The 27,709-nt window shown below is 58.8% G+C and overlaps 1 protein-coding gene across 2 annotated transcripts in view; it reads right to left on the bottom strand.

The window, feature by feature from the left end:
- Positions 1-615: 615 nt before the first annotated feature.
- The window catches only part of AMPD2 (adenosine monophosphate deaminase 2), a 41,145-nt gene continuing 14,051 nt past the window's right edge, over positions 616-27,709 (bottom strand). Inside the window, exons 2-18 of one of the 2 annotated variants that reach the window (XM_073319589.2) lie at positions 26,590-26,720; positions 21,969-22,099; positions 21,046-21,114; positions 19,671-19,782; positions 14,642-14,828; positions 13,911-14,052; positions 12,862-12,951; positions 12,336-12,465; positions 11,776-11,970; positions 11,107-11,238; positions 10,151-10,314; positions 9,408-9,534; positions 8,875-9,038; positions 8,325-8,445; positions 6,540-6,713; positions 5,095-5,205; positions 616-3,401 (exon numbers count right to left, since the gene is read on the bottom strand). In XM_073319589.2, coding sequence (XP_073175690.1) covers positions 3,186-3,401; positions 5,095-5,205; positions 6,540-6,713; positions 8,325-8,445; positions 8,875-9,038; positions 9,408-9,534; positions 10,151-10,314; positions 11,107-11,238; positions 11,776-11,970; positions 12,336-12,465; positions 12,862-12,951; positions 13,911-14,052; positions 14,642-14,828; positions 19,671-19,782; positions 21,046-21,114; positions 21,969-22,099; positions 26,590-26,720 — 2,396 coding nt within the window. In that variant the 3' untranslated portion in view covers positions 616-3,185. The remainder of the gene's footprint in view (positions 3,402-5,094; positions 5,206-6,539; positions 6,714-8,324; positions 8,446-8,874; positions 9,039-9,407; positions 9,535-10,150; positions 10,315-11,106; positions 11,239-11,775; positions 11,971-12,335; positions 12,466-12,861; positions 12,952-13,910; positions 14,053-14,641; positions 14,829-19,670; positions 19,783-21,045; positions 21,115-21,968; positions 22,100-26,589; positions 26,721-27,709) is intronic. The other variant, XM_073319590.2, reaches the window with a different exon arrangement.

The raw sequence follows: 27,709 nt of genomic DNA, 5'->3' as shown, positions 1-27,709 counted from the left end.
CTGGAGCCCTCGGACATTTCACCATGGCACAAATGCCACACAAGGGCCATAAACCTACTGCCTTGTACTGGTTCCCTTGAACACCACTGCTGGGACACAGCTGCTGATGGTGACGGTCAGCTGCAGGCATTCTTCAGACAGACCCGTTTGCTTCCCTACCTCAGTGTGAACTGTTCCCGAGGGTCAAAATCCACTAACTCACTGTGTCCTGCACATTAGAAAGAGGCAGGAGCCTGGTGCTTTCCTCTTTAGTACCTACCCTCCCCATTTGCTGCTCTGAGCTCTCCAAGGACCAGGCTTGAGCACAAGCTGAGTGACAGAGCAGCGTGTGCTGGGCGCCTGGTCAATCCTTGCTGTGCCACTGGCTCGGGCTGCGCCTGTTTCCTGATCTGGAAGATGAGGGGTAATAACCCATCCCACAGGCACCAGGGTTTAATCTCAGGTTTGGAAGGCAACTGGGAGCCAGAGCCACAGCGAGGCCTGAGCATTATTAGTGACTCACGGCTCCTGCAGCCATTTGCACGTAGAAATCGGCGCAGCGATGAGCAGTGGAATCGCGGTGAAGGCGGGTCCCATGTCCCCACCCCACTCAGGGAGTCACACACACCCCGGGAGTTTACTTAAATAGTTTGTATTTATTGATCATGCTCTTTTTTGACATGACAATGGAGAACGACGACTGCGTGCCGGCTGTTTAATCGAATGACACAGCAACACCAGAGTGTGAGTGTGAGGGTAAAATACAGCTCTAAGGTACACAAAAATCAAAACTTTCTCGGCTTAGGCAGCATGGAGAAGTGGGACAGGCTCCGGTGAAGCAGGGGGGCGAGTATGGGGGATAATCCCCTACTGATAAACCTGGCCACTGGGTGGATAGTCCCCGTCCCCACTCCTTAGCCAGGATCTGCAGAGTCCCTCTGCTTTGGACCCTGCTTGTGGCTCTGATCCGCACTGCTCTGTGGGCCAGCACCGGCAGGGCAGCGACGGCTCCTCAGAGCTTCCAGCACCAGGACCCCAGGTAAGGGGCATGGGGCAGGACTAACACATGGACGGAGAGCTCCTACCCCCCCATGGACCAGCCCCACCGTGAATGCTCTGGGACAGGGCCTGGGGCCCCCCAGACATCAGCTAGACCAGTGGCCAGGGTGCGGCGGCTGGAATTGTCTGACAAGACCTGGAGGGTCAGAGCGGGAGCAGCCTGCTGTGGCCGGGGCTCTGGGGGAACAGGTCCAGCTGACCGAACAGCCCTGGAGGGAGCTGGGCTGAGGACCGTCCCCTGGGCTGGGCGGGCGTGTGGGGAGGAGCAAGGGGACGGGGATGGACGGAGGAGAGCGCCCCGCACATATGGGCCCAGGCAGTGACTGTGACCAGAGTTAAGGGGGGAGGGAGCTGAGCTTTGCCCCGGCATGGGGGGCTGCTCCCAGGAGCCGGTGTGGGCAGGGAACCTCCCGCCCATGCGCGACCCCCTGATCTCTCACCATGGTGGCGAGATGGGTGTGGTACTAGGGCTGCCTAGCCGTACTGGCTACCCGGGGCCCAAATGCAGGGGAGAGAGACAAGGGCACAGAGTCCAGGGGCCTGTTTCTAGGGCAGGGGGGGCAGCTCTGGCCCCTGCCACGTACAGCCAGCCCCTCCCCAGCGAAGGGGTCACCCCCCAACCTATAAAAACTTCCCTTCCAGGGGACCTGGGGCCTGAGCTCCGCACTGCACCCCAGCAGAGCAGGCAGGGCCTCTCTTCCTCACAGCAGTCACAGGGGCGGGGAGCACGTGGTCTGGAGCCGTTCCATGGGGGGCCAGAGACGGTTCCTTCCCCACCCCCTGGACTCTGGCACTGTCCCTTCGCGGTAGTCCAGGACCCTAGAACAGAGGTGTGGGGGGGGAAGGGCCCGTCAGATCTAGGGCCCCTCTGGGTAATGCCACGGGGACTTGGCCACAGAACGCTCTGCAAGCCCATGGCCGGCCCCTGATGCATGGGAGCAGAGCAGACGGGGCCGCGGTGGCCCAGCAGGGGACGGGGACAGCTGTGAAGCAGCACGTGTGGGAGGATGGTTCTGCACCCCAACACACCCAGATGAAGTTGGGCACCAGGCACAGACAACTGGGGCCTCGCTCCCTACTGCTGCCAGGGAGCTCCCGGGGTCTCCCACAGGAACTGCCCCCGAGAGACGAGGCTGGCTGTGACTGCCCTGACTGGGTGGTTCCCAGGAGCTAGAGGGTTAATAAAGACGCCCAGGGCCCTCCCTTGCCACTGACAGAGAAAAGCTCAGACTGACACCAGATGCGTACGGAGTTAAAAATACCTCTGCCCCGGCCCCCGGCCTTCCCCCCATGCCAACCCAGGGCAGGACCACAGGCCGGGTCGGAGGACTCAGGTGTCACTGTTTGAGGAATCTGGAGGGTGGATCCTCCTTTCTTTGAGAAGTCCATGGCCCAGCCAGCCCCCAGCACCGTGGCCCATAGAGCTCAGCCGCGTGGGGCAGGGGGCATGGCTGCAGCAGGCTGGAGTACTGGGCAAGGGCAAGCCCAGCTCTCAACCACCTGCCCTCATGGCTACAGCTCCAGACACAGAGACATCCAGCCACAGAACTCACCGGACTGATAATCTCAAGGCAACACCTTTCCCAGGCGTAACATAAGCCACCCAGAGCACCATGCTCCAGCAGCCCCCACGCACGTGCATCCCCACCAAGCGAGAGGGGCGTCAGCCCCTTGACACATACCAGAGTTTTCACACCAGCACGCTCACGCCACAATTGCCTGCCGCAGGCTCACTAGCACCTCCAAGCCTCTCACCGGGGCCTGTGCGGTTACACGCCAACCCCCTCGTGTCTCCTCTCCCCATGGTGCCAGGATCCACACGCCTGGCCTTCCACCCAGCTCCCTCTGCACTAGTGCCCCCAAACGGCCCCGCAGACCCTCACGCTAGAGTCCAGCAGGAGTAAAAAAAAAAGAAAAAGAACAAACGCAGAAGAAAACTAACAACCCAAAGCAACCAACTAAAAAGGCCCCAGCCCATTCCCAAGGGCAGCCGCTCAGGAAAGAGAATGAGCCCCTTCCTCGGGGAAACACCAAGCAAAGGGGAATGCAGCGAACCCAACGACAGGGAACGGACAGGATCCCCGGGGCCAGGAGTGCAGATGCTATGAAAGGCAGCAGGGGGTTCTCATGCGCCAGGCCAGCGTCCTTCACTGCGTGCCCAGGCTGGAGCTCATGGTTAGGGAGTCCTCTTCCTGGATGGTCTCCAGCTCCGCCGTCTGCACGGCCTGCGTGATCAGTGTCAGCTCCTGGCACAGCGTCTCAAAGCGGTAGCTCACCCGGATGTCCGGCACATTGGTGCGTCTGATGTCATTCCCCTCGGACCCTTCCTTCAGGTAATTGGGTCCCAGCCAGTAGCTCTTCACCTGAGAAAGAGGGCAGAGACGGATGCTCAGGAGGTCTCAGGATGAGACTTTCAGCCTGATGGATCACATGCTGGCTGGGAGGGGTGCCTTTACCCACTGCTGAAATGCAGCCACCTCTGGGGTGGGGAGCAGCAGTCGTATAACAGAGTGCAGCAATGCTATGTAACAGTCATGGCTGGAGAGTGAACAAGAACCCCGTATCCAAGATGTGCTGGGGGATTCATGGAGCAGGCATGGAATAGCTAGAGCTGGAATCTGGCCAACCCCCCACTCTCTGGACGATGTGCCAGGGGCTCAGTAACAGGCACGAAAGGTCCCAGCCTCTGGTTTGTGTCTCGCCTGAAAGGCAGCGCAGCTCCGGAAGCACAGAGCCCCTGGCACTGCGCTGCGGCACGGACTCTGGCAGAAGCAGCGTGTGCCACTCGGCAGGACCTCCCCTCCAGCACCACAGGCCCCTCTGCAGCAGCTGGGAGATGGGGCAAGGGCGGGGTACAGAGCACAGCGCCCCCTAAGGCCAGGCGGGGGGGGGGGGCTGGAGATGGGGGGTTTAGGGTACAGAGCACAGCGCCCCCTAAGGCCAGGCTGGGGGGCTGGAGATGGGGGGTTTAGGGTACAGAGCACAGCGCCCCCTAATGCCAGGCTGGGGGGGAGGAGGGGAGGCTGGAGATGGGGGGTGTAGGGTACAGAGCACAGCGCCCCCTAACGCCAGGCTGGGGGGGCTGGAGATGGGGGGTGTGGGGTACAGAGCACAGCACCCCTAACGCCAGGCTGGGGGAGGAGGGGAGGCTGGAGATGGGGGGTGTGGGGTACAGAGCACAGCGCCCCTAACGCCAGGCTGGGGGGTTGGAGATGGGGGGTGTAGGGTACAGAGCACAGCGCCCCTAACGCCAGGCTGGGGGGTTGGAGATGGGGGGTGTAGGGTACAGAGCACAGCACCCCCTAATGCCAGGCTGGGGGGGAGGAGGGGAGGCTGGAGATGGGGGGTGTAGGGTACAGAGCACAGCACCCCCTAACGCCAGGCTGGGAGGCTGGAGATGGGGGGTTTAGGGTACAGAGCACAGCACCCCCTAATGCCAGGCTGGGGGGGAGGAGGGGAGGCTGGAGATGGGGGGTGTAGGGTACAGAGCACAGCGCCCCCTAACGCCAGGCTGGGGGGCTGGAGATGGGGGGTGTGGGATACAGAGCACAGCGCCCCCTAACGCCAGGCTGGGGGGCTGGAGATGGGGGGTTTAGGGTACAGAGCACAGCGCCCCCTAACGCCAGGCTGGGGGGCTGGAGATGGGGGGTGTGGGGTACAGAGCACAGCGCCCCCTAAGGCCAGGCTGGGGGAGGAGGGGAGGCTGGAGATGGGGGGTGTGGGGTACAGAGCACAGCGCCCCTAACGCCAGGCTGGGAGGCTGGAGATGGGGGGTTTAGGGTACAGAGCACAGCACCCCCTAACGCCAGGCTGGGGGGCTGGAGATGGGGGGTGTAGGGTACAGAGCACAGCGCCCCCTAACGCCAGGCTGGGAGGCTGGAGATGGGGGGTTTAGGGTACAGAGCACAGCACCCCCTAACGCCAGGCTGGGGGCAGGAACCTGCCGAGGTCCCGCAGCGTGGCCTGTACACTCTTGAGCGGCCCAGGCTTTGAGCACGTGCTGGGCTCCCGGCGCACAAGGGGGCCGTGCCCGGGGGTGTGGGGCCCTGGCGTCACCTTGTGGGAGAAGCCGCTCATCAGCACACTGTTGCGAGCGAGTTCACACATGTCACAGGAGCTGAGCTTCCACACCTGCGTGGCGATGCTGTACTCTTCCATCAGGGGCTCCTGCAATGGCACGCCCGCATCAGACTGGCCCCGGCTGCCCCCCGAGCAGCCAGCTCCCTGGAGCATCCTCTCACCCCGTCCCTGCCTGCAGCGGGGCAGGAGAGTGGGGTGGGCTGCTGATCGCTGCAGCGAACCACCAGCCTGGGCAGCACCACAGCATGCTTCCTCCACACTGCCCTGCCCCGTGAGCCTCCGCCCTGCCCTGCCAGTGCAGACGCTTCCCATGAGGGGGCAGCAGGAGGGCTCCTCATGCCCTAAGGTGCCGTTGGTGAGCACAGCTGGTTCCTGGTGGGGAGAATTCTGCAACCGCCTCCACCCCTCACGCCTCTCCCCGGGGCCATGGCGCATGCATCTCCTGTTTGCATGCACCGGGCGGCCTGCACAACCGAGCCTGGCAGCCAGGAGACTGGGGAGGAGTCCTGGCCCTGAATGGGCCCACAATGGAGGGGAAAGGGCACCGATAGTCCCAGCTTTCCTGGCATTTCACCTGCTGGGGACTGGCACTGGAGCCAGAGGAATCCCGGCCTGGGGGCAGGGCACAGTCCCCCAGCTGGCTGGAGCTGGACTTGCTGCCAAAAGGCAGGGCAGACAGAAATCTGGGAACGACTGGGGGGCCCGGGAGCAGCAGGATCAAAGCAAGCCCTGGGAGCAGCGTCTCCTGCATCACGGTACAGGTGGCTGCTTGCAGCCAAGTCTCTGCTCTCACCGCAGCGCCCGCAGGAGTCCCTCAGCCCTGCCGCAGAAAGCTGCAATTTCACCATCTCTGCCGGCTTACATTAAAGCAACATTGCTGGGGACCTCCGGCTTCCCCTCCAGCAGCTGCAACAAAACCTACGCCCTGCTTTAAACACCCCGACCTCCCGCAGCGCACGGCCGTCTGCGGGGTCAGCGTACGCCCAGACCGGAGCGGGCAGAGAGCTGCGGGGGCCAGCCACCAGCGCCACCTCTGCTCCAGGCACCCCACACAGAACCCTCTGGCTCCTGACACAGAACAGGGGCCCCAGCCCATTCCCTGGCAAGAAGGGTCTTCTCACCTTTTTCACCCCAGCGATGCATCCTTGTGCCACCTGCAAGCCCTCCCGAGTCTTGGGGTCACAGCCTGCATGCGCACCAAGGCTGGTCTCATAGCCCCAGCTACCACCCTGGGCCAAGCTAGACACATCCAGCTCTGGTCATCTTTCCCCAAAGGTCAGCACCTGCTGCTCCTGCTCCCCTCCCAGCCCCCCCCCGGCTGCTGGCGTCTCCCCGAGAGTGACACAGGGCCCCCAGAGGGCGCTTTGCAGAGCCGCCTGGGGCAGCGGGGCTCTCGGCCCCGGGCGCCACGACTCGCTCACCTTGGTGAAGTGGAACTGCAGGGGGTCGTCCGTGGAGAGCGAGACCATCAGGCCGCGGGACAGGTACTCGGGCAGCGGGTTGCGGTGGTAGCTCAGGAAGAGACTGTTGTTGCTGAGCGGGGACATGGCGATGCCAATCTGGGCTAGGTAGTAGAGATACTGCAGCACCGGCGCCTGGCCAGGACGAGCCGGGGGCAGCGTGGTTAACGGGGCAGAGCAGCTCCCCTCAGAGCCCGACTTCCCCACCCCGCCGCGGAGCCCGGGTCAGACCCCACGGCGCCGAGCCCGTTCGCTATCCCGCTGACGTGACGTTGCACCCATAAGACTTTAGAGAGAGATGCTTCTGAGTGTATATGTGACATAACTGGAATATGCTTTCAGCTAGACATGCCACGTGACATCTCTCTGCAAAGGTTACGCTCCACTGAACGTCTTCATCCTATCTGTGGGCATGGATCATGTTTATATCTGAAGTTACGAGCGTTGGCTCTATGCTTGGATTTAAAGCGTTTGCTGTAGGAAGCACATAAAGCAGATTTGGTCAACATGGTGAGAAGGGGTTATTCAAGTAATTGGGAGCGCTAAGCTAACAATGGACCTTGGAAGACACCAGTCCACATCTAAGCTTTCCTGGGAACGTTCAAACTAACGTGTAAACAATGGCGTCGGCCTGCAAAAAGCTGAATCATTCATAGACATTGGACTTGCCCAGGTGACTGCAAAACTCCATCTTGTGGAGGGGATTTTACCCAAGAGAACAAAGGGGTTACCACCCACAAGAGAAAGACTATATAAGCCCCTGAAATCCCCCCCATTTTGTCTTCAGCTGGCTCAAGAGAGAGCCTCTCCACCCCAAAGAGATGCCTGAAAGAAACTGGAACAAAGTAACTATAGGGGTGTAAGTGATTGCTGGACCCAGACTAGGAAGGAGTCTAGTTTGTCAAAGAAGCTTATTGGAACATCTCTGAGGGTGAGATTTACCTGCATTTAGTTTCCTATTGTTTTAGGCTTAGACTTGCACATTTTTGTTTTATTTTGCTTGGTAATTCACTTTGTTCTGTCTGTTACTACTTGGAACCCCTTAAATCCTACTTTCTGTATTTAATAAAATCACTTTTTACTTATTAATTAACTCAGAGCAAGCAATTAATTCCTGGGGGAGCAAACACTTGTACATATCTTTCTATCAGTGTTATAAAGGGTGGACAATTTATGAGTTTACCCTGTATAAGCTTTAAACAGAGTAAAATGGATTTATTTGGGGTTTGAATCCCATTGGGAACTGGGTATCTGGGTGCTAGAGACAGGAGCACTTTGTAAGCTGTTTTCAGTTAAGCCTGCAGCTTTTGGGGGACGTGGTTCAGACCTGGGTCTGTCTTTGCAGCAGGCTGGCGTGTCTGGCACAACCAGGCAGGGCACTGAAGTCCCAAGCTGCCAGGGAAAAAGGGGCTCAGAGGTAGTCTAGGCACATCAGGTGGCAGTCCCAAGTGGGTTTCTGTGACCCAGCCTGTCACAGTGGCATAGTCAGCAGGATCAGGCAGCAGCTGTCCCTCTGTCTTGGCATTTGTAGCACCCTAACCTAGCTAAGTTCGCTTAACGTGCCCATCACCATGGTATCCAGGCTCCCCACCAGCCAAGGCCTTCCCCAAGACCTGCCATGATGGAGATGCAGCCATCTGTACCGGTAACATCACAGCCCCCTGCCCGCCCGTCCCGTGCTCCACTGGTGTGTCAGGATCGCTGGTACCCGACAAGAGCCGACTGCATGGGTCTCTGGGTTCTTACCTTGCGGAGCAGCAGCCCGTGCGAGATGTTCTCCGACAGCATGAAGGCTGACACCAGGTGGTGGATCGGGCCCGCCTCCCCGCAGTGAGGGCGCAGTACAAAGGTGTGGAAGCCCCTCTTCCTGCAGAGAGGTTGCCAAAAGCAGGTCAGCAACCGGCCACTGCCTGTCGTGGGCACGGACCCACAGCACGTGAGCCAGGGAGCCACGGGGGGAGGGGATGCTGGGAACCGCCACCACCCAAATGCAACCCCCAGGAGCGGGCTCTCCTGGATAGGGAATCCCCAGACAGACCCTGCACTCTAGACAGCATCCCATACCCTGCTGTGAAATGCCCCAGCCACAAAGGGGCGCTCCATAGCCACGGGGGGTGTAACAGACAACCTCCTGGCAGGACACGAACAGACGGATTAGTAATGTCCTCTACGGGTCCATGCAACCTGCCAGGAGCCCCCACCCCCAGTGCCGTGGGGATGGGCCAGGTGGGGAGAGAGGGCTCCCTCTACCTGCACAGATAACTCCTCCCCCGCGCGGGATGGGGGGGGCTCCTACCTGCGCAGGTGGTTCAGCACGGTCATGTTGGCATACATATAGTACAGGTAGTATGAGTAGGGCGGGTTGTCTTCCTCGACCCAGGCCCCGGGCAGCGGGCTGTCCTGGTTGAAGATGCGATGCTCCGGCTTGGATTCGTCGTCCACGCTGTCAAAGCCGTCCACCTGCCGTGGGGAGGGAGCGCGGGAAGCTGGACGAGGAGCGCACGGCTCAGGGCAGGAGGACCTTCCCAGGGCCCCCCCTGCTGGAGGCAGTGCTGCCCCCTCCCGGGTGACTACAGACCCCCATGCCCATCCCCCAGGCGAGCTGGCAGAAGAGGGACTGATGTGCCCAGGTCAGGGGCAGGGCACCACAGAAGCAGGAGTCTGATGGATCCCAGATCTGGCATGTTACCCTCCCCCAGAAGGCTCCTGTCACCCCACAGAAGCACTCAACTGTGCCACACACAGGGGCCTGCGCTGGACAGTCCCTGCCCCCCCCGCTGCCCCCAGCCCAGTCCAACCCGGTCCCCAAGCCCTGCGGGCGGCACACACGTGCTCCAGGAAGAGGTGTAGCTCCGGGTGGCTGGCAGGATGGATGGTGGCTTCGAAGAGGGGCAGGAAAATATTCTCCAGCATCTCCTGGAAGTTGGCCAGCTGCTTCTTGGTGCGGTACACATCGCTGAGAGAGACAGAGAGGGGCCCCGCCGAGGGCAGGCTCAGACCGGGAAGCCTCCCCACCACGGCCAGCTTGCTCCCTGGGGCCGGATCCTGCTCTCGCTTACACCAGGCTAACGCCTCCAACTTCAATGGGGCTAGTCCTGATTTACACAGGGCAGGGCATCAGGCCACTAGCCCTGCTATCCCTGGGCTGGTGGGCGTAGGATTCTTCTAGATGCTGGAGCCTGATTCCTCTGCTCCCTGAAGAGACTCGGCTGTCAGTTCCCCCCCTTCCAGGCTCCCTCATCCTGCTGCCTCCCCCAGTCCCATCCCTCCCTTGGTTTGGTTCACCTAGCTCCTGGGCCCTGGAACCAGGCTTCCCAATGAGCCTGATGCCTGCTTGGGTGTGGAGATGCAGGATGGCTCCCCCTCCAGCTGGATCCCTTGCCACTTGGGTCAGGACACTGCCCCACCAGGGAGCTCCTGGACTGTCCAGGTTTAGCCAAGCCCAGGCCCCAGAGCAGGGCTACTGGAATACAAAGAATCATTGTTGTCATCCTTGGCTGGAAGGGTCAGTCCCTGGCACAAAGCCCATGTGACCAGCCCTGCTGCCCTGGCCCCGCAGACTGACTACTCACAAGAGGCGCGGCACCTGCACCAGCCAGCGCACGTTGTTGGAGTGCACCTTGTGGCTCACGGCCCACTTGGCCAGCTTGTCCCACTCATCCCGCGACCTGCCGTAGACAGAGAGCCGCAGCTCCGCGTTCTGATACTTGCTCTCCTCCAGGTCGGACATCACCTCCTGCGGAGAGGGTAACAAGCACATTCGCCGTGGAAAGTGCCCTAGCAGCCAGCGGGCTGGCTGGGAAACGCAAGCCTCGGCTCGTGAGACACGAGGGGAGACACACATGCTCGTGCATGTCTCAGTTTGCAAAACAGCAATGCAAGTGTGAGTCTGGACTTGCAACGTGGATGTCTGCGCATTTTGCCTCCTGAATCAAAGGCACGCGTGTGCATGCTACAGTGATGTAAGACCCCCACATGCAACTCATGAAACATGAGCTTCTTCCCCCAACTCCCCCCACACAAACAGGCCTCACTAGGGGAGACAGCCAGCCCCACATCGGGCACATCCTGTATGTCCCCCACCCTCCGTGCGCACACACGTTTTCACCCCCAGGAGGTTCTCGTCTCTGGATCCCCCACCCCCGCTCCCTCAAACAGTCTTTTAGCTCCATTTCCATCATGTGCTCCCCATCTCCATGCTGCTGTTTCCCGACACCCGGCCTTGCAAACTCGTCAACAAGACTGAGCATCCCAGACACTAAATCCACTCGCCATTCACCAGCGGGATCAAGCAAGAGACAGATTCGAACAGTGAGCCGGTGCCAGGGAAGGAGGCACCATTGCCAGGCTGCACTCACCCTTGGTGACCCTGCCGCCATGACAGAATCGGCCTTTGGCTTCCTTCCCAGGCTGCCCGCTCATGGGGGCTGGCAGGCGAGTGGGACTGGTCTCCGCAGCAGGGTGGCAGAGGTGCCAGGGCCCGGGGCAATGCCCCTCCTGGGAGCACAGGCCCAGAGGCAGCTCTCACCTTGATGATGTGGGCGAAGTACTTCCCCGAGACCTGGTTGTCCGTCTTGATGAAGATCTCGCGCAGGATGGACTCCCCGATGGGGTTGTACTTGGTGTTGAACTTGTCAAAGCGGTGGAAGGTGTTACGGTCCTGCCGCCAGGCAGAGGGACACATCAGCGCACAAGCAGCCATGTGAGGAGCACACACAGACCCAGCCCAGTGATCCAACTGCCCCTCCCTGGCTCCCACCAGAGCAAGTCTGCAGAGACCCATCCTCTTAGTGCCCATCCCATGGCAGGGGCGAGCATCCCCTGCCTCCAGCGCCTTCTCCCCCAGACCTAACATCTTCTCCTCCCAAGGGGCCCCGGCTGCCCAGGTCTCACGGAGGATCCATCATTCAGCTCAGCAAAGGCCACAGGGCTGGAGCATCCCCTTGCCTCAGCTGCAGGACATCCCTGCAGGCCAGTGCTGGGACAGCTGGCCTGAGCAGGCACTGGGCGCGGGAGCCCCAGCTCAAGAGTCGGGTCCCTTGGGGAGCACAGTGGGGCAGGTTCTACCCAGAATGGGTTTGCTTTCCTGTGCTGCACCTTCTCCTGGCATCCCAGGTGGGAGCCACAATCCTGCCCAGAGCAAGGAAGCCGTCCTCAGAGGGCAGCAGAGCCAGAGCACCTCCCAAGGGCGACGTACCGCATGGACATCCAGCGTGTCCACGCTGAGGTCGTAGGCTGTGAGGTTCATGGTCTCGAAGACCTCCTTCAGGGTCTGCTCCTTGCCCTTCTCCACGTGCACGATCTCATCCAGGTGCTTCTTCATGGTGCGCTTTATGAAGCGCAGCAGGTGCTTCTGGTTCATGCAGGACGAGGCGTGGATGTGCGTGTCCACCTGCGTGGGGGGAGGGACACACGTGACTGAGGCCTCCCACCAGCACGGGCAGGGAGCAGGAGCCCTTGACCACTAGGTTGGAAGCCAAGCCAAGGTCAGCAGGACCGGAAAGCCGTCTCCACCTAGTGGGTCTCAGTCCCGGTGGGCAGGTGCTCATGGCCTCTGCACAGCAGAGAGGACTGGCACCGACTTGGTCATGGACGCTGATGCAGGCAGTCCCTGCAACCTAGCAGTGCTGCTGCCCCAGCCCAGGGGACAGAGACCTCCCTCCCAAGGGCGGTCAGTCCAGTGAAGAATTTGCTTGGCTACATGGGATGACGCCTCGCGGCAGACAGGGTCGGGGTGAGCTCCGGCCCTGATGGTACCTTGCGGATGTTGTAGAAGTCCCGGTGGGGAACCTTCTTCTGAGCCGCCAGCTCCTTCATCTCGTTGAGCAGGACGTGCATCTGGAACTTGGAGCTCAGGTACTGCAGCCGCCGGTAGCAGAAGGATTTTCTAGACAAGCGAACAGGTGATGGATCTGGGGTCTCTGTTCACAACCCCCTGGGCCTAAACCCCCTTCACTGCAGGGCAGCAGTTTCCTAGTGGGTAGAGCACTGGACTAGAACCCAGAAGCCCTGGGTTTGATCCCTGGCTCTGCCACTCTGTGGCCTTGGTGTTATTAACTGCAACTCTTGGGCTGGAGTCTGAAGAGGGGGCATCCCGTACCGCCTGCAGCCTGAGGCTGGACTGGTCCCGTTCACACACGAGGCGGCCCTCAGTTCAGCTCTGTAGCTGTAACGGTGCAGCAGCCAGCCCGACAGAGGGGCCAGGCAGCTTCATGGGTGGGAGCAGCTGCCTAAGCCGTGCAGCCCTAGGGGAGCGGGCAGGAAGGGAAACTGCTCTGCTTACATGGGGCCATTGATGATCAGAGCCATCAAGACGTTCATGTCGGCTATGAACTCCTGCAGGTTGGGGTACGGCAGGTCCAGTTCCGTGCTCCTGCGGGAGAAGACAGCACAGGGCCGGCCACCCCGACATGTCAAGCACAGTCATTGGGACAGGGAAAGGGAGCAGCCAGGGCAGGGAACCCAGCTGGCATGTGGGAGACCCAAGGTCAAGTCCCTGCTCCAGGAACTATTTACAAGGTGGCCAAGCTCCAAAGGAGAGGCAGAGAAATCCCCACCCAGAGTACCCCATAGCCCTGTGGCTAGGGCACTGCCCTGCCATTCAGATCTTTCCCAAGGGCAGGGGAGTTAATCCAGTACCCAGGCCTCATTCACACGGGTTGTTTCCAGCTGCCTCCCCAAACCCTCAAGCCACTTCAAGTGGCAGTGTTATCTGTCACCTCCCCTCCCCGCCCGCATTGGGTCGTGTTGCCAGGGGCTGTTAAGCAGTGGCTACACCCACCCCAGAGGCGGCTACCCTTAGATTCTAAGGGACGTGACAGTTCACAGGGCTCCCTGGGATCTTTCGATGCAATGTAATAAAAAACCTCCCATGAATAATATTATTCCTCCCGGGAGAGGCAGTGGCCACTCAGTGCTTAGAGCCCAGGCTGGGACCAGGGACTGGGCTCTGTCCCTGGTTCTCTGGGCGACCTGAAGAAAGCCAGCCAGCCAGGCTTGCAGAAATGGGGCGAATGAGAGGAAGAAACCCCAAAGGGATGGCAAGGGGAGGCCACCCTGCTGGCCCCAGGCTAGCCCCAGGAAGGCACCCAGATGCAAAAGGGGATTTGCACATGCCATGCAATGCAATGCCTGGGAGAGCCTGCGGGGAAGGGGCAGGATTGGGCCCTTGGGCGGCGCTCCATTCCACGTGCCCCAGAGAGGCTGCCTCTCCAGCACAGACCTGGCTCCTTTCAGACCTGCCAGGTCTTGCTTCTCGCCGTGCCGGGCACCCGGGTTACACCTGGGTTCATGCCCCGGACGCCCTCCCACCTGCGCTTCCCCCTCCCTCACCTGTCCACAACATCCCGCTTGGTGTAGACATGGATCACGCTCCCGACCATCCTGAGGCCGAAGCCCAGGTCAGGCGGCATGGCCTCGGGGAGGCAGGTCTCGTAGGGGTGCTGGTCTGTGAATGGGGGGTGCACAGGAGCATCTGCAAAAGGAGGAGCAGCAGCGCAGGGAGCGTTCATACTGGGTTGGGGTCTGGACAGCCCCTAGCGCTAGCCTGGGACCAGGTCCCTCGTGGCACCCCAGGGCAAGGCACAGGAATCTTCGGCAAAGGCGGGGGGAGCCTGAGAGCAGGCCTCCCCAGTCCAGATACGTCTCTCGCCTGCTCAGTGCCGCGCCCTCCCCCCGGGACTCCCTCCATCTTGCAATCCAGACTTTTGCCCCTTCCCCCCCACCAGGGACGCTCCTCCCTCAGGGCCCCCCCATCTGACCCCCCCTTTTAATTAACAGGGGCAGGGGGAGCATGACCAGGATGCAAGTGCCAGCAGGTGGTGAAGGGGCGTGTTGCCCAGTGAGCTGAGAGATGTTGGCTGGGAAGGGGTGTAGGGGGGCTGGGAAAGCCCCTGGGCAGGATTGTTCTAAGGGATGAGGTTTCTTCCCTTCCCCCCCATTCCCCCAGGAGTCCATTCTGCAGCCCACCCTCTCCCAGCCATCCATCACGCTCCCACCCTGGGGCACCTCAGGGTTTACCCTGCCGCTCGTTGCTCCCCTGCCCCCCGCAGCCCTGGTCTCACCTGCAGCCACGGGGGTCTCCGGGATCTCCTCATAGACCCGGGTCTCCAGTGGTTTCCCAGAGAGCTCCTCCAGGAAGCGGGCAGTGGTCTTGCAGAAGCTCTGCAGGGAGAGCCCCATGTACTTCTCCCGGATGAACAGTGCCTTCACCACGCTCTTGGCTGCATCCAGCAGGTCTGTGAAGGGCACCTGGAGGGCGAACAGGAGACACAGGCTCTAACCAGGGTCAGGCCCACGGCTTGGAACCAACCTGGGCAGGTTTCCATGGATGAACATGCTCCATTCCCAACACTGAGGTCTGGGAGGATCCATCCTATGGGGTAATGCTGGAAGATGTAAATGCCAGTGCTTTAAGGGGTTAGAATAGGGCCTGGGTTTTCCGCATGGGGAGGAGGGAAAATCTTGCTCACATGTAAAGGGTTAAAAAATGATCAGCAGGTTTGGGATCTGGAAGCAGGTTTTCTTCAGTAATATCCTGCAGCAGTAAGTTCCGAGGATAACAATACACGGTGGATTTAAAATAATAATAGTTTTAACTTAGTAAGAGTTTCATCCTTTTTAAATGTTACCTTTTAATTTCACTGATCTCTCTCTCTCTCACCTCCCCCCCCCACACACACACAAATGTCCTTGTCAAGGATTGAAGATCTACCAGACCCAGCTGGTCACCTCTTCATTTCCTATCTTAGGGTTTTCCTCGGCCACCCTAGATAGAAGCCATCACCCTCCCTATTGCAGGAGCTGTGCTAGGATACGGTGCCTCGCCCTGCCTGGGTCCCTTCCTTGGATGCTGGTGCTGAGCCAGTCTGGGAGGATGTACAGGGGGCTGTGGCCTGAAGATGAACTCTCTGCTACAGGCCTCAGCCAAGGAGAGTGGAGGGGGCTAAGGATCTCCCAGAGGGGGGATTTGGGGACAGAGAGAAGGGAGGGTGCATCCCCACATCCCAGCTCCAATCACCATCTACCCCTCTCCTGTAGCAGGGAAGCCTGCTGGAGGCGTAAGACCAAAGCCTGCCTGGCCCAGGTGACATCCGTCCCAGCTCTAGGCCAGCAGCAAGTGGGAGACACACATGCGGGGGGGCTCTCCTCCCCTCCCCCAAGATGCCTCTCCACTCCTCGTGTCAGTGCAGCCTCCTGGGCACACACGCCCACTCCGTCTCTGCTGCACGTGAGGATCTGTGCACAGCCACATCCTCTCGAGCGTGTAACACACCCACGCAAAGGGAAACGCTGCCACTGCATCTACCGATGGCTGAGGACCATCCGGACGAGCACCAGGAATCTTGTGAATGAGCAGGAAGGCACGTGGCTGAGGCTGCAACGGCGACGCTGCCTTGGCAGTTTAACGTCCCCATCGTGGATGCGTGTGCAAGTGAGTGATCGCCCGCGCAGAGCGCGTACACGTGACAGAGGCGGCGGCGCCGGGCGATCGCCCGCGCGGAGCGCGTACACGTGACAGAGGCGGCGGCGCCGGGCGATCGCCCGCGCGGAGCGCGTACACGTGACAGAGGCGGCGGCGCCGGGCGATCGCCCGCGCGGAGCGCGTACACGTGACAGAGGCGGCGGCGCCGGGCGATCGCCCGCGCGGAGCGCGTACACGTGACAGAGGCGGCGGCGCCGCCGGGCGATCGCCCGCGCGGAGCGCGTACACGTGACAGAGGCGGCGGCGCCGGGCGATCGCCCGCGCGGAGCGCGTACACGTGACAGAGGCGGCGCCGGGCGATGGCCCGCGCGGAGCGCGTACACGTGACAGAGGCGGCGCCGGGCGATGGCCCGCGCGGAGCGCGTACACGTGACAGAGGCGGCGCCGGGCGATGGCCCGCGCGGAGCGCGTTCACGTGACAGAGGCGGCGCCGGGCGATCGCCCGCGCGGAGCGCGTTCACGTGACAGAGGCGCCGCCGGGCGATCGCCCGCGCGGAGCGCGTTCACGTGACAGAGGCGGCGCCGGGCGATCGCCCGCGCAGAGAGCGTACACGTGACAGAGGCGCCGCCGGGCCAGACACACTGGGTAGGATCCCCTGGGGGACTAACATGAAGGGGAAAGGAGTCCAGGAGAGCTGGCTGTATTTCAAGGAATCCCTGTTGTGGTTACAGGGACAAACCATCCCGATGAGTCGAAAGAATAGTAAATATGGCAGGCCACTAGCTTGGCTTAACGGTGAAATCCTAACGGATCTTAAACATAAAAAAGAAGCTCACAAGAAGTGGAAGTTTGGACATATGACCAGGGAAGAGTATAAAAATATTGCTCGGGAATGTAGGAATGAAATCAGGAGGGCCAAATCGCACCAGGAGCTGCAGCTTGCAAGAGATGTCAAGAGTAACAAGAAGAGTTTCTTCAGGTATGTTGGCAACAAGAAGAAAGCCAAGGAAAGTGTGGGCCCCTTAATGAATGAGGGAGGCAACCTAGTGACAGAGGATGTGGAAAAAGCTAATGTGCTCAATGCTTTTTTTGCCTCTGTCTTCACTAACAAGGACAGCTCCGAGACTGCTGCGCTGGGCATCAGAACATGGGGAGTAGATGGCCAGCCCTCTGTGGAGAAAGAGGTGGTTAGGGACTATTTAGAAAAGCTGGACGTGCACAAGTCCATGGGGCCGGACGAGTTGCATCCGAGAGTGCTGAAGGAATTGGCGGCTGTGATTGCAGAGCCATTGGCCATTATCTTTGAAAACTTGCGGCGAACGGGGGAAGTCCCGGATGATTGGAAAAAGGCTAATGTAGTGCCAATCTTTAAAAAAGGGAAGAAGGAGGATCCTGGGAACTACAGGCCAGTCAGCCTCACCTCAGTCCCCGGAAAAATCATGGAGCAGGTCCTCAAAGAATCAATCCTGAAGCACTTGCATGAGAGGAAAGTGATCAGGAACAGCCAGCATGGATTCACCAAAGGAAAGTCATGCCTGACTAATCTAATCGCCTTCTATGATGAGATTACTGGTTCTGTGGATGAAGGGAAAGCAGTGGATGTATTGTATCTTGACTTTAGCAAAGCTTTTGACACGGTCTCCCACAGTATTCTTGTCAGCAAGTTAAGGAAGTATGGGCTGGATGAATGCACCATAAGGTGGGTAGAAAGTTGGCTAGATTGTCGGGCTCAACGGGTAGTGATCAATGGCTCCATGTCTAGTTGGCAGCCGGTGTCAACTGGAGTGCCCCTGGGGTCGGTTCTGGGGCCGGTTTTGTTCAATATCTTCATAAATGATCTGGAGGATGGTGTGGATTGCACTCTCAGCAAATTTGCGGATGATACTAAACTGGGAGGAGTGGTAGATACGCTGGAGGGCAGGGATAGGATACAGAGGGACCTAGACAAATTGGAGGATTGGGCCAAAAGAAATCTGATGAGGTTCAATAAGGATAAGTGCAGGGTCCTGCACTTAGGACGGAAGAACCCAATGCACAGCTACAGACTAGGGACCGAATGCTAGGCAGCAGTTCTGCGGAAAAGGACCTAGGGGTGACAGTGGAGGAGAAGCTGGATATGAGTCAGCAGTGTGCCCTTGTTGCCAAGAAGGCCAATGGCATTTTGGGATGTATAAGTAGGGGCATAGCGAGCAGATCGAGGGACGTGATCGTCCCCCTCTATTCGACATTGGTGAGGCCTCATCTGGAGTACTGTGTCCAGTTTTGGGCCTCACACTACAAGAAGGATGTGGATAAATTGGAGAGAGTCCAGCGAAGGGCAACAAAAATGATTAGGGGTCTGGAACACATGAGTTATGAGGAGAGGCTGAGGGAACTGGGATTGTTTAGTCTGCAGAAGAGAAGAATGAGGGGGGATTTGATAGCTGCTTTCAACTATCTGAGAGGTAGTTCCAGAGAGGATGGTTCTAGACTATTCTCAGTGGTGGTCTCAAGTTGCAGTGGGGGATATTAGGAAAAACTTTTTCACCAGGAGGGTGGTGAAACACTGGAATGTGTTGCCTAGGGAAGTGGCGGAATCTCCTTCCTTAGAAGTTTTTAAGGTCAGGCTTGACAAAGCCCTGGCTGGGATGATTTAATTGGGGATTGGTCCTGCTTTTGAGCAGGGGGTTGGACTAGATGACCTCCTGAGGTCCCTTCCAACCCTGATATTCTATGATTCCTGTCAGGACTGTTTGGTACGAGCCCCTTGGGCACGTCAGGGAGCCCTCTTGCCCCATGCTGGCTCGGCCAAAACATTCGCCTTGACCCCAGTGGCTTCTGGGAAGCGGTGGCGGAGCGTGGGATGGCGCTCCTCCCGAGTGGAGCCAGTGCAGGCAGGCGTCAGCTGGCCGGTTAGAAGGAGAGTCAGACCTGGGGCTCTGTGGATTCCAATGGGACTGTGCCAATTGACTCCAGCTGGGGAGTGGTGACCCTGAATGGGGTTCAAGGGGATCCCACGAGGATCTCACTGGACTCTGATGGTTCTGGAGAGGGGAAGGCCAGCCCCTGGCTTGGGTACTCAGGGGCAGGTGTGCTGCCCATCACCCAAGACGAGGGGATTTGGGGACAGATGCTGTGGCCCAGTCCTCGAGACCAGGTGCAGCGAGGTGCCCGGTGACATGAAGGTGAAGGCGTCACGGGCTGGCATACCAGCATGGCCTGCGCCAGCGGGATTAGAGCGAACAGCGCAGCGAGGACATGGTGGTGTGGGCTAGCCGCCCCTACAAGCCCACCAGAGACTCGGGGGATGTATTTGGGTTGCTGGCCCGTGTCAGGGTCTGTGTTTTCAGATCTTCACTGTTATTGTTACCCGCGCTAGATCACAGGTGTGGTCAGACCTTTGCCTGCAGCACAGATATACCTCAGAGAGGGGAGAGGGACTGGTGGGCTCAGGGAGATCAGAGAATGCAACACAGGGGGTGCCAGTTCCAATCCCACCCCATGTCCCATTAGCCAGCCAATGCCTGTGACAAGGAGCCTTTCCCCTCTAGGGGGCACTGGCTCTGATCCAGCCCCAAGACAGAGGGGAGTGGCTGGCTCCTGGGGTCTTTGAGAGAGAGGAAGGGTAACCCAAGTAACCCTTAGTTCCCACTCCCCCCAGGCAGCCCCTTGTTCCAGGCAAACTCACCCCACACGTCTCTTCCCCGGAGATGGTGACCCTCTGGAACTCCCGCTCCAGCAACGCATCCCGCTCCTTGGGGAGATGATCCACCAGGTCCTCGTTCTGCTCCTTGTACAGCCTGGGGGAGGAAGGGGGGAAAAGATGGGTCAGGGGGCAACGGCAGGTGTCTGGCCCTGGCCACGCCTCTGCTCCCCATCACTTGCACACAGGCCCGTGGAGCTATCCAGAGACAGACACACGGCACATGGGGATGTGCAACATGGACTCGGCCCCCACCGCGGGGGGACAGCTGGGGTAAGCGCAGGGCAGGGGGAGCTCCCCTGGGATCTCAGCAGCCACACAGCAGCAAAGGTGCGACCACTGTTACCCAGTACCCGATTCACAGCTCAGCCACGCTGTGCACCAGGGGTGGCACTCAGCTGAAGAGAGAAGCCAATGCCCAGACGGGTGCCATCTCCCGGGCAGCAGCCTGCAGCGAAGATGGCACTCAAGAGGGTCCCATTCACCGGGCATCGGGACTCAGCTTGGCTGCTGGAGGTTGGGTTCCTGGGAACCTGGTTCTGGACTGAGCCCCCTGCCCCATGCAACTCAGCCCAGGAACGCACGAGCAACGAGGGGGACAGAAACAAACCGCAACAGAGACAAGAGGCAGCACTGGCCTCATCCGCAGCATCTGGAAGCAAAGGCAGGTGGGAAGGGAGCTCAGAGTGAGGGCGAGTGCCCGGCGGGACGAGTGATCCGGCCAGCACCAGCTCTCCAGCCCGGCCTCCCTGAGGCGGGCACCTTCCCCAAAGGGCACAGGAGCAAAACCCACCCCACTGCACCAGCGGGCCTGGCTGCTGCTAGAGCTATGGGATCACAAGCTTCCATCACAGGGATGCCAGGTCTGCCTGCCTTCCTCACCCTAGAGGAAGCGCCCTCCTTAGCCACTGTCCAGAGGGGACACCCCACCCTTCCCCCTTCTCCTCCAGAAGGGGAAGCCAGCTCACACCTCTTCTCCCCTAGCTGGGCCCCTTCTTCCCCACCCTAGAGAGAGCGCCCTGCTTAGCAGCTCTCCAGAAGGATATGCATGGCCCCATCCCTTCCTCTTCCGTTCCCCCACCCACGCCGAGCTACCTGCAGAGCCCCCAGTACACACCATCACTCAGGAATGGGAGGGGGTGCAGGAAAGCCCCCAGGTTGGCCCCTTTGGCACCAGCTGAGCAGTTACTGCAGGAGGGACCGGAGCGCCCAGAGCTCATTTGTGATATCCCGCACCATCCTGGTGGGTCCCCTAGAGGATGCTGCTCCCAGGCCGGGCTGGGATCGGGTGGAGCCGCAGCCCCAGGGTGCTCCCAGCTCACCCCACGTCCCTGGCCGAGGGGAAAAGCCAGACACTCACTGTAAGTCAGCGGCACTGTCAATTTTCAGGAAGTCCTGTTTGGCTCTGAGTAAAATGTCGGGTTCTAGTCTGAGGACAAAAACGGGAAGCAGAGGCAGAGCCAGGGGCGGACGGATGGACGGACAGAGACAGACAGGGACGAGAGAGGAAGAAAGAAAACACGGGTGTTAATGCAGAAACCAACACCAGGCACCACCGATGCAACCAAGTGAAATTCACCGGGATGGGGAAGGGGACCCCAGAGTGAAGAGACCCAAAAGAGCCCGGGGTGCCTGGGAGACCAGAGAAGGACCAGGGCTGGGGGACCCAGGAGACCCATAGCAACCCTAGAGCCCAGCCCCTCCTCCCCCAAACTCAACCCAGCTCTGCTCTTCGGGGCGCTGGCAATCCTGAGGCCTGAGCGAGGTGGGAGAGACAGAGCCTGCTCTGCCTGACGGACGGGGTGGGGGCAGCATGTTCAGCTATTCCCCTAGCGGGGACCCCAAGGAAGCCCAGGATGCTTCCGGCTGCACAAACTCCAGGCAGGATAGGGCAGCCTGGCACTGCCAGCCTTGCACAAGCACCCGCTCCAGCCAGAGGCTCACCCTGCTCCTGGGTTGCCCATCAGCTGCCCTGCTGGCCTCCATGACAGCAGACCTGGCCTGAAGACCAAGCAGGTGGGTCTAAGAACAATCCTGAGGGACCTGGGCGTGTGTGAGTGCTCCTGGCTGGGGTGCAGTGAGTTTCTCAGGCCTCTGACCAGCACAGCTCAGAGCTGGCCCTGGAAGGGACCCTCCCACCTTGTCTAGTCCCAGCTCCCTGTTGGAGCCGGTTAGCCCGTTAACTCCATGATACTCCCTCTGCTCTGCCCCAAGCGGGGCCCAATGGGGTCAGGACCTAGAGAGACGTGGGGAGATGGGGACAGAGAGGGGGAATCGCCTTACTTCACGTCCTGGCTGATCTGCCGCTCCAGCCGCTGGCGCCTCTCCTCCAACTGCTCAATGGGGCTGTCCTCGGGGAACTCGTAGGGGGCGCTGCGCATGTCGCTCTCCACCAGCGAGCGGGAGAACAGCTCCTGGGGGCAAAGCAGCACAGGACAAGCCATGAAGGGAGCTGCCAGTGCAGCCTTCCAGTCATCCCCGCCTGGTGCACCGTGGCCGATCGCTGGCGTGCAGCAGTGTGACGAATTCCTCCCATCCTCAGCTGGTGCAGGGAAGCTGCCGGAGGCTTCCCAGGGGACACCAGATTTCCCAGCAGCAGGGAAGTCATGCCCCGAGGCGCAAGAGGTGAGTCCGCAAAAGGGGTGGAAAAGGAAACAGATGAGCAAGCAGAGATTGCCTGGCTCAGGGCAATGGGAACCAGCCACAGCAGAGTAGCTCAAAGCCAGGGAAGGCCAGCACTGACTGGTAGCCTCCGTGCAGGTGCCAGCGAGTGAATGTCCATCTGTTGGCGGAAGGGCACAGGTAGCATAGCCCACGCGGGGCCCTCGACCCCAAGAAGTGGCCTCTCTGGAGTGGGGAAGCACGGAGGAAGCCACCAACTGCTGCTGCCCCTTCAGAGCCCAGGACTGCCAATCCAGCGGGGGTCACAGGCTGGCACTCAACCTGCTCAGGACGCTTGTTCAAAGCAGAGTGGAGTCGGTGTGGTTTGCCTGGGAGGCTCAATACGGAGGGGACAGGGCTGGGGCAGGGCCTCTCAGCATTCCCCTCCTCTTCCCCCACGTGCTGCCTGCCCAGCCCAGTTGCCTTCAGGATCCAGGCTCCTGACAGGATCGTTGATCCCTCTCAACTGGATGATGATAAATCTGCCCCCGGGGGTCAGCGCGTTACCGATCCCCATGGACGTGCCTCAGCAGATTCTCGGCCCAGCATCGGGACCTGGCCGTGCGAGGGAACATGGTCAGCGATGGATGCCACGAGAGCGCTCGCTTAGGGACGCTTCTCCCCACTGAGAGAGGTGCCCTGAGCGGAGAGAAAAGCAGCTCCAGGCTGAGTGGGGCCTGCTCTGCAGTGATGTCCCTGGTGCCTCAGAAATGCTTTGGGGCGGGGAGGTGCTGGGCTCCCCAAGACATACTGGGCCTCATCCAGAAAGGAGATATTGGCTGGAGCACTTGAGAGGCTCTTCCCTGAGACCAGGCACAAAGGCCGATCATTTCCGTTGACACGTAAGGTCTCCAAGGACTCATCAAAGACCAGCGCAGCGTCCAAGCTGGAGCAATCCTCAGGCTCGCCAGCCACGGGCCTGCAGGGCCGGAGCTGCTGCCTTCCCTTGCTCCCTTACTGCTCTCTTCCCTGCAGGTGCTAGCACCAGAGCCCCTCATTCCCAGCAACAGCCACAGAGGCCAGCAGCTGCGCAGTTTGCAAATGTCCCCCAAAGAGCCCCAGGTCTGACTCTCCTTCTAACCAGCCAGCTGACGCCTGCCTGCACTGGCTCCACTCGGGAGGAGCGCCATCCCACGCTCCGCCACCGCTTCCCAGAAGCCACTGGGGTCAAGGCGAATGTTTTGGCCGAGCCAGCATGGGGCAAGAGGGCTCCCTGACGTGCCCGAGGGGCTCGTACCAAACAGTCCTGACAGGAATCATAGAATATCAGGGTTGGAAGGGACCTCAGGAGGTCATCTAGTCCAACCCCCTGCTCAAAAGCAGGACCAATCCCCAATTAAATCATCCCAGCCAGGGCTTTGTCAAGCCTGACCTTAAAAACTTCTAAGGAAGGAGATTCCGCCACCTCCCTAGGCAACACATTCCAGTGTTTCACCACCCTCCTGGTGAAAAAGTTTTTCCTAATATCCCCCACTGCAACTTGAGACCACCACTGAGAATAGTCTAGAACCATCCTCTCTGGAACTACCTCTCAGATAGTTGAAAGCAGCTATCAAATCCCCCCTCATTCTTCTCTTCTGCAGACTAAACAATCCCAGTTCCCTCAGCCTCTCCTCATAACTCATGTGTTCCAGACCCCTAATCATTTTTGTTGCCCTTCGCTGGACTCTCTCCAATTTATCCACATCCTTCTTGTAGTGTGAGGCCCAAAACTGGACACAATACTCCAGATGAGGCCTCACCAATGTCGAATAGAGGGGGACGATCACGTCCCTCGATCTGCTCGCTATGCCCCTACTTATACATCCCAAAATGCCATTGGCCTTCTTGGCAACAAGGGCACACTGCTGACTCATATCCAGCTTCTCGTCCACTGTCACCCCTAGGTCCTTTTCCGCAGAACTGCTGCCTAGCCATTCGGTCCCTAGTCTGTAGCTGTGCATTGGGTTCTTCCGTCCTAAGTGCAGGACCCTGCACTTATCCTTATTGAACCTCATCAGATTTCTTTTGGCCCAATCCTCCAATTTGTCTAGGTCCCTCTGTATCCTATCCCTGCCCTCCAGCGTATCTACCACTCCTCCCAGTTTAGTATCATCCGCAAATTTGCTGAGAGTGCAATCCACACCATCCTCCAGATCATTTGTGAAGATATTGAACAAAACCGGCCCCAAGACCGACCCCTGGGGCACTCCAGTTGACACCGGCTGCCAACTAGACATGGAGCCATTGATCACTACCCGTTGAGCCCGACAATCTAGCCAACTTTCTACCCACCTTATAGTGCATTCATCCAGCCCATACTTCCTTAACTTGCTGACAAGAATACTGTGGGAGATCGTGTCAAACGCTTTGCTAAAATCAAGAAACAATACATCCACTGCTTTCCCTTCATCCACAGAACCAGTAATCTCATCATAAAAGGCGATTAGATTAGTCAGGCATGACCTTCCCTTGGTGAATCCATGCTGGCTGTTCCTGATCACTTTCCTCTCCTCTAAGTGCTTCAGGATTGATTCTTTGAGGACCTGCTCCATGATTTTTCCAGGGACTGAGGTGAGGCTGACTGGCCTGTAGTTCCCAGGATCCTCCTTCTTCCCTTTTTTAAAGATTGGCACTACATTAGCCTTTTTCCAGTCATCCGGGACTTCCCCCGTTCGCCACGAGTTTTCAAAGATAATGGCCAATGGCTCTGCAATCACAGCCGCCAGTTCCTTTAGCACTCTCGGATGCAACTCATCCGGCCCCATGGACTTGTGCACGTCCAGTTTTTCTAAATAGTCCCTAACCACCTCTTTCTCCACAGAGGGCTGGCCATCTATTCCCCATGTTGTGATGCCCAGCACAGCAGTCTGGGAACTGACCTTGTTCGTGAAGACAGAGGCAAAAAAAGCATTGAGTACATTAGCTTTTTCCACATCCTCTGTCACTAGGTTGCCTCCCTCATTCATTAAGGGGCCCACACTTTCCTTGGTTTTCTTCTTGTTGCCAACATACTTGAAGAAACCCTTCTTGTTACTCTTAACATCTCTCGCTAGCTGCAGCTCCAGGTGCGATTTGGCCCTCCTAATTTCATTCCTACATGCCCGAGCAATATTTTTATACTCTTCCCTGGTCATATGTCCAACCTTCCACTTCTTGTAAGCTTCTTTTTTATGCTTAAGATCTGCTAGGATTTCACCGTTAAGCCAAGCTGGTCGCCTGCCATACTTACTATTCTTTCGACACATCAGGATGGTTTGTCCCTGTAACCTCAGCAGGGATTCCTTGAAATACAGCCAGCTCTCCTGGACTCCTTTCCCCTTCATGTTAGTCCCCCAGGGGATCCTACCCATCTGTTCCCTGAGGGAGTCGAAGTCTGCTTTCCTGAAGTCCAGGGTCCGTATCCTGCTGCTTACCTTTCTTCCCTGTGTCAGGATCCTGAACTCAACCAACTCATGGTCACTGCCTCCCAGATTCCCATCCACTTTTGCTTCCCCTACTAATTCTTCCCGATTTGTGAGCAGCAGGTCAAGGAAAGCTCCCCCCCTAGTTGGCTCCTCTAGCACTTGCACCAGGAAATTGTCCCCTACGCTTTCCAAAAACTTCCTGGATTGTCTATGCACCGCTGTATTGCTCTCCCAGCAGATATCAGGAAAATTAAAGTCACCCATGAGAATCAGGGCATGCGATCTAGTAGCTTCCGCGAGCTGCCGGAAGAAAGCCTCATCTACCTCATCCCCCTGGTCCGGTGGTCTATAGCAGACTCCCACCACTACATCACTCTTGTTGCTCACACTTCTAAACTTAATCCAGACAGGCAGAAATGTCCCAATAGCTTGTGGCTGCTGAGGAGTCACCCACACTTCTGAAAACCTGATCCATCAGGCTGAGCCCTGGCAACTCAATGCACTGAGACCCTGGGAGACAGAGGCTGATGGAAAGTGGGCTCCTGCTCATTCCACTGATTTGGGGAGCCCTCCCTGGCTTTTCTTTAAGGGGACTACAAATGGGAGGCAGTGGGATGGAAGGGAAGAGAAGGAACACAAAAAGATGATGGATGGAGGTGTATAGGGATGGATAGATAGATAGGCCTGTAGAATAGGGTGGAATGGATGGCTGGGCCTGGAGACTGGGGTGGGGTGGGTGACAGAGGGTAGATGAATGGATAAGTGTGCATGGGATGGGAGAGAGAGAGATGCATGGGATGGGATGGGTAAATAGATGGGGGGTTGCATGAGATGGAACGGGAAGGACAGACAGCTACCTCAGCGATTTCCTTGTACTTGCCATCCATGGAGGTGCGCAGGTCGACAGGGAAGTGCTTCAGGCAATGCAGAGTCCCGGGCAGGGAGTGGGCAGACTGCAGCGCTCGAGGCCCCAGCCCACCATGGATCTCTGTGGAAACACAGTTCAGACCAGTCAGCCAGGGAAGGGAGAGTGTGGGCTTCACGGCCCAGCGAGCAGCAGACGCCAGCCACACAAAGGGCCAGACTTTGGTCAGAGTTAAAAAAAAAAAGGGTGGGGTGGGGTGGAGGAAAAATACACTTAACAATGGGGGGGAAAGCACCGACCCCGGAGTTAGCACAGTGCAGATCAGCGAGGAGGGTCTCTGTGTCTGTAACGCGCCTGCCACAGAGGGGTCCCAGCCGCAGCTCCTAAGCACTACTGTAATAATAGATAAACGATAGTGCTACAACCCTGCCCGGCTCCCCTAGGTCCTTTGCCTGCTGTCACTGCAATCTGTCGGTGTAAAGTAGGGTTCCCTACCCATCACCGTGGCATCTGGGCACCTTCCACATCAAATCAACAGCACCAGCAAAGCCCCTAGCAGATGCCATGGAGTCTCTGGCACGCCTCCCTATTTTGGGGTAACAGCTTGGCTGGAGTAAGGATGGGATTTTATTTCTTTGTTTCACGGTTTGGTTTTGTTTCTTTGCTGGGGTGGATGGGGGAGGGGAGGAGGCATCTGGGTCAATGTGGGGCAATAACAATGGTACTACCCTTCACTTCCTTAGCTTTTTCAGGCCTCAATGCGCTTCACAGCCACACAGAGGGTGAGAAAGAGAGAGAGGGAGGTGTCATCCTCATTTTACAGCTCGGGAAACTGAGGCATGGAGTGACTTGCTCCAGATCATGGCAGCAAAGGAGAACCCAGGAGGCCTGATTCCTAGTACCTCACTCTGACCTCCCGCATGAGGCTGCAATTCAGACATTTAAAGCATCCAGGCTGAGGTGTGTGAGTGAGCAACAAAGCACCCAGAAATATCTCAGTACATGCTGTCCCCGGCCCCGTTGTCAGAGGAGCCGGTGCTTTTCCTAAAGCTGTTCCTTTCCCTCAGCAGTAAACTGCAGGACGGCTCCAGGGCACTGGATAGCTCAGAGAA

Source organism: Lepidochelys kempii, chromosome 21 (assembly GCF_965140285.1).
Source record: "Lepidochelys kempii isolate rLepKem1 chromosome 21, rLepKem1.hap1, whole genome shotgun sequence".
Taxonomy (NCBI): Eukaryota; Metazoa; Chordata; order Testudines; family Cheloniidae; genus Lepidochelys; species Lepidochelys kempii.
Note: the sequence above shows the minus strand (reverse complement) of the source record. Positions and strands in the feature narration are given on the sequence as shown.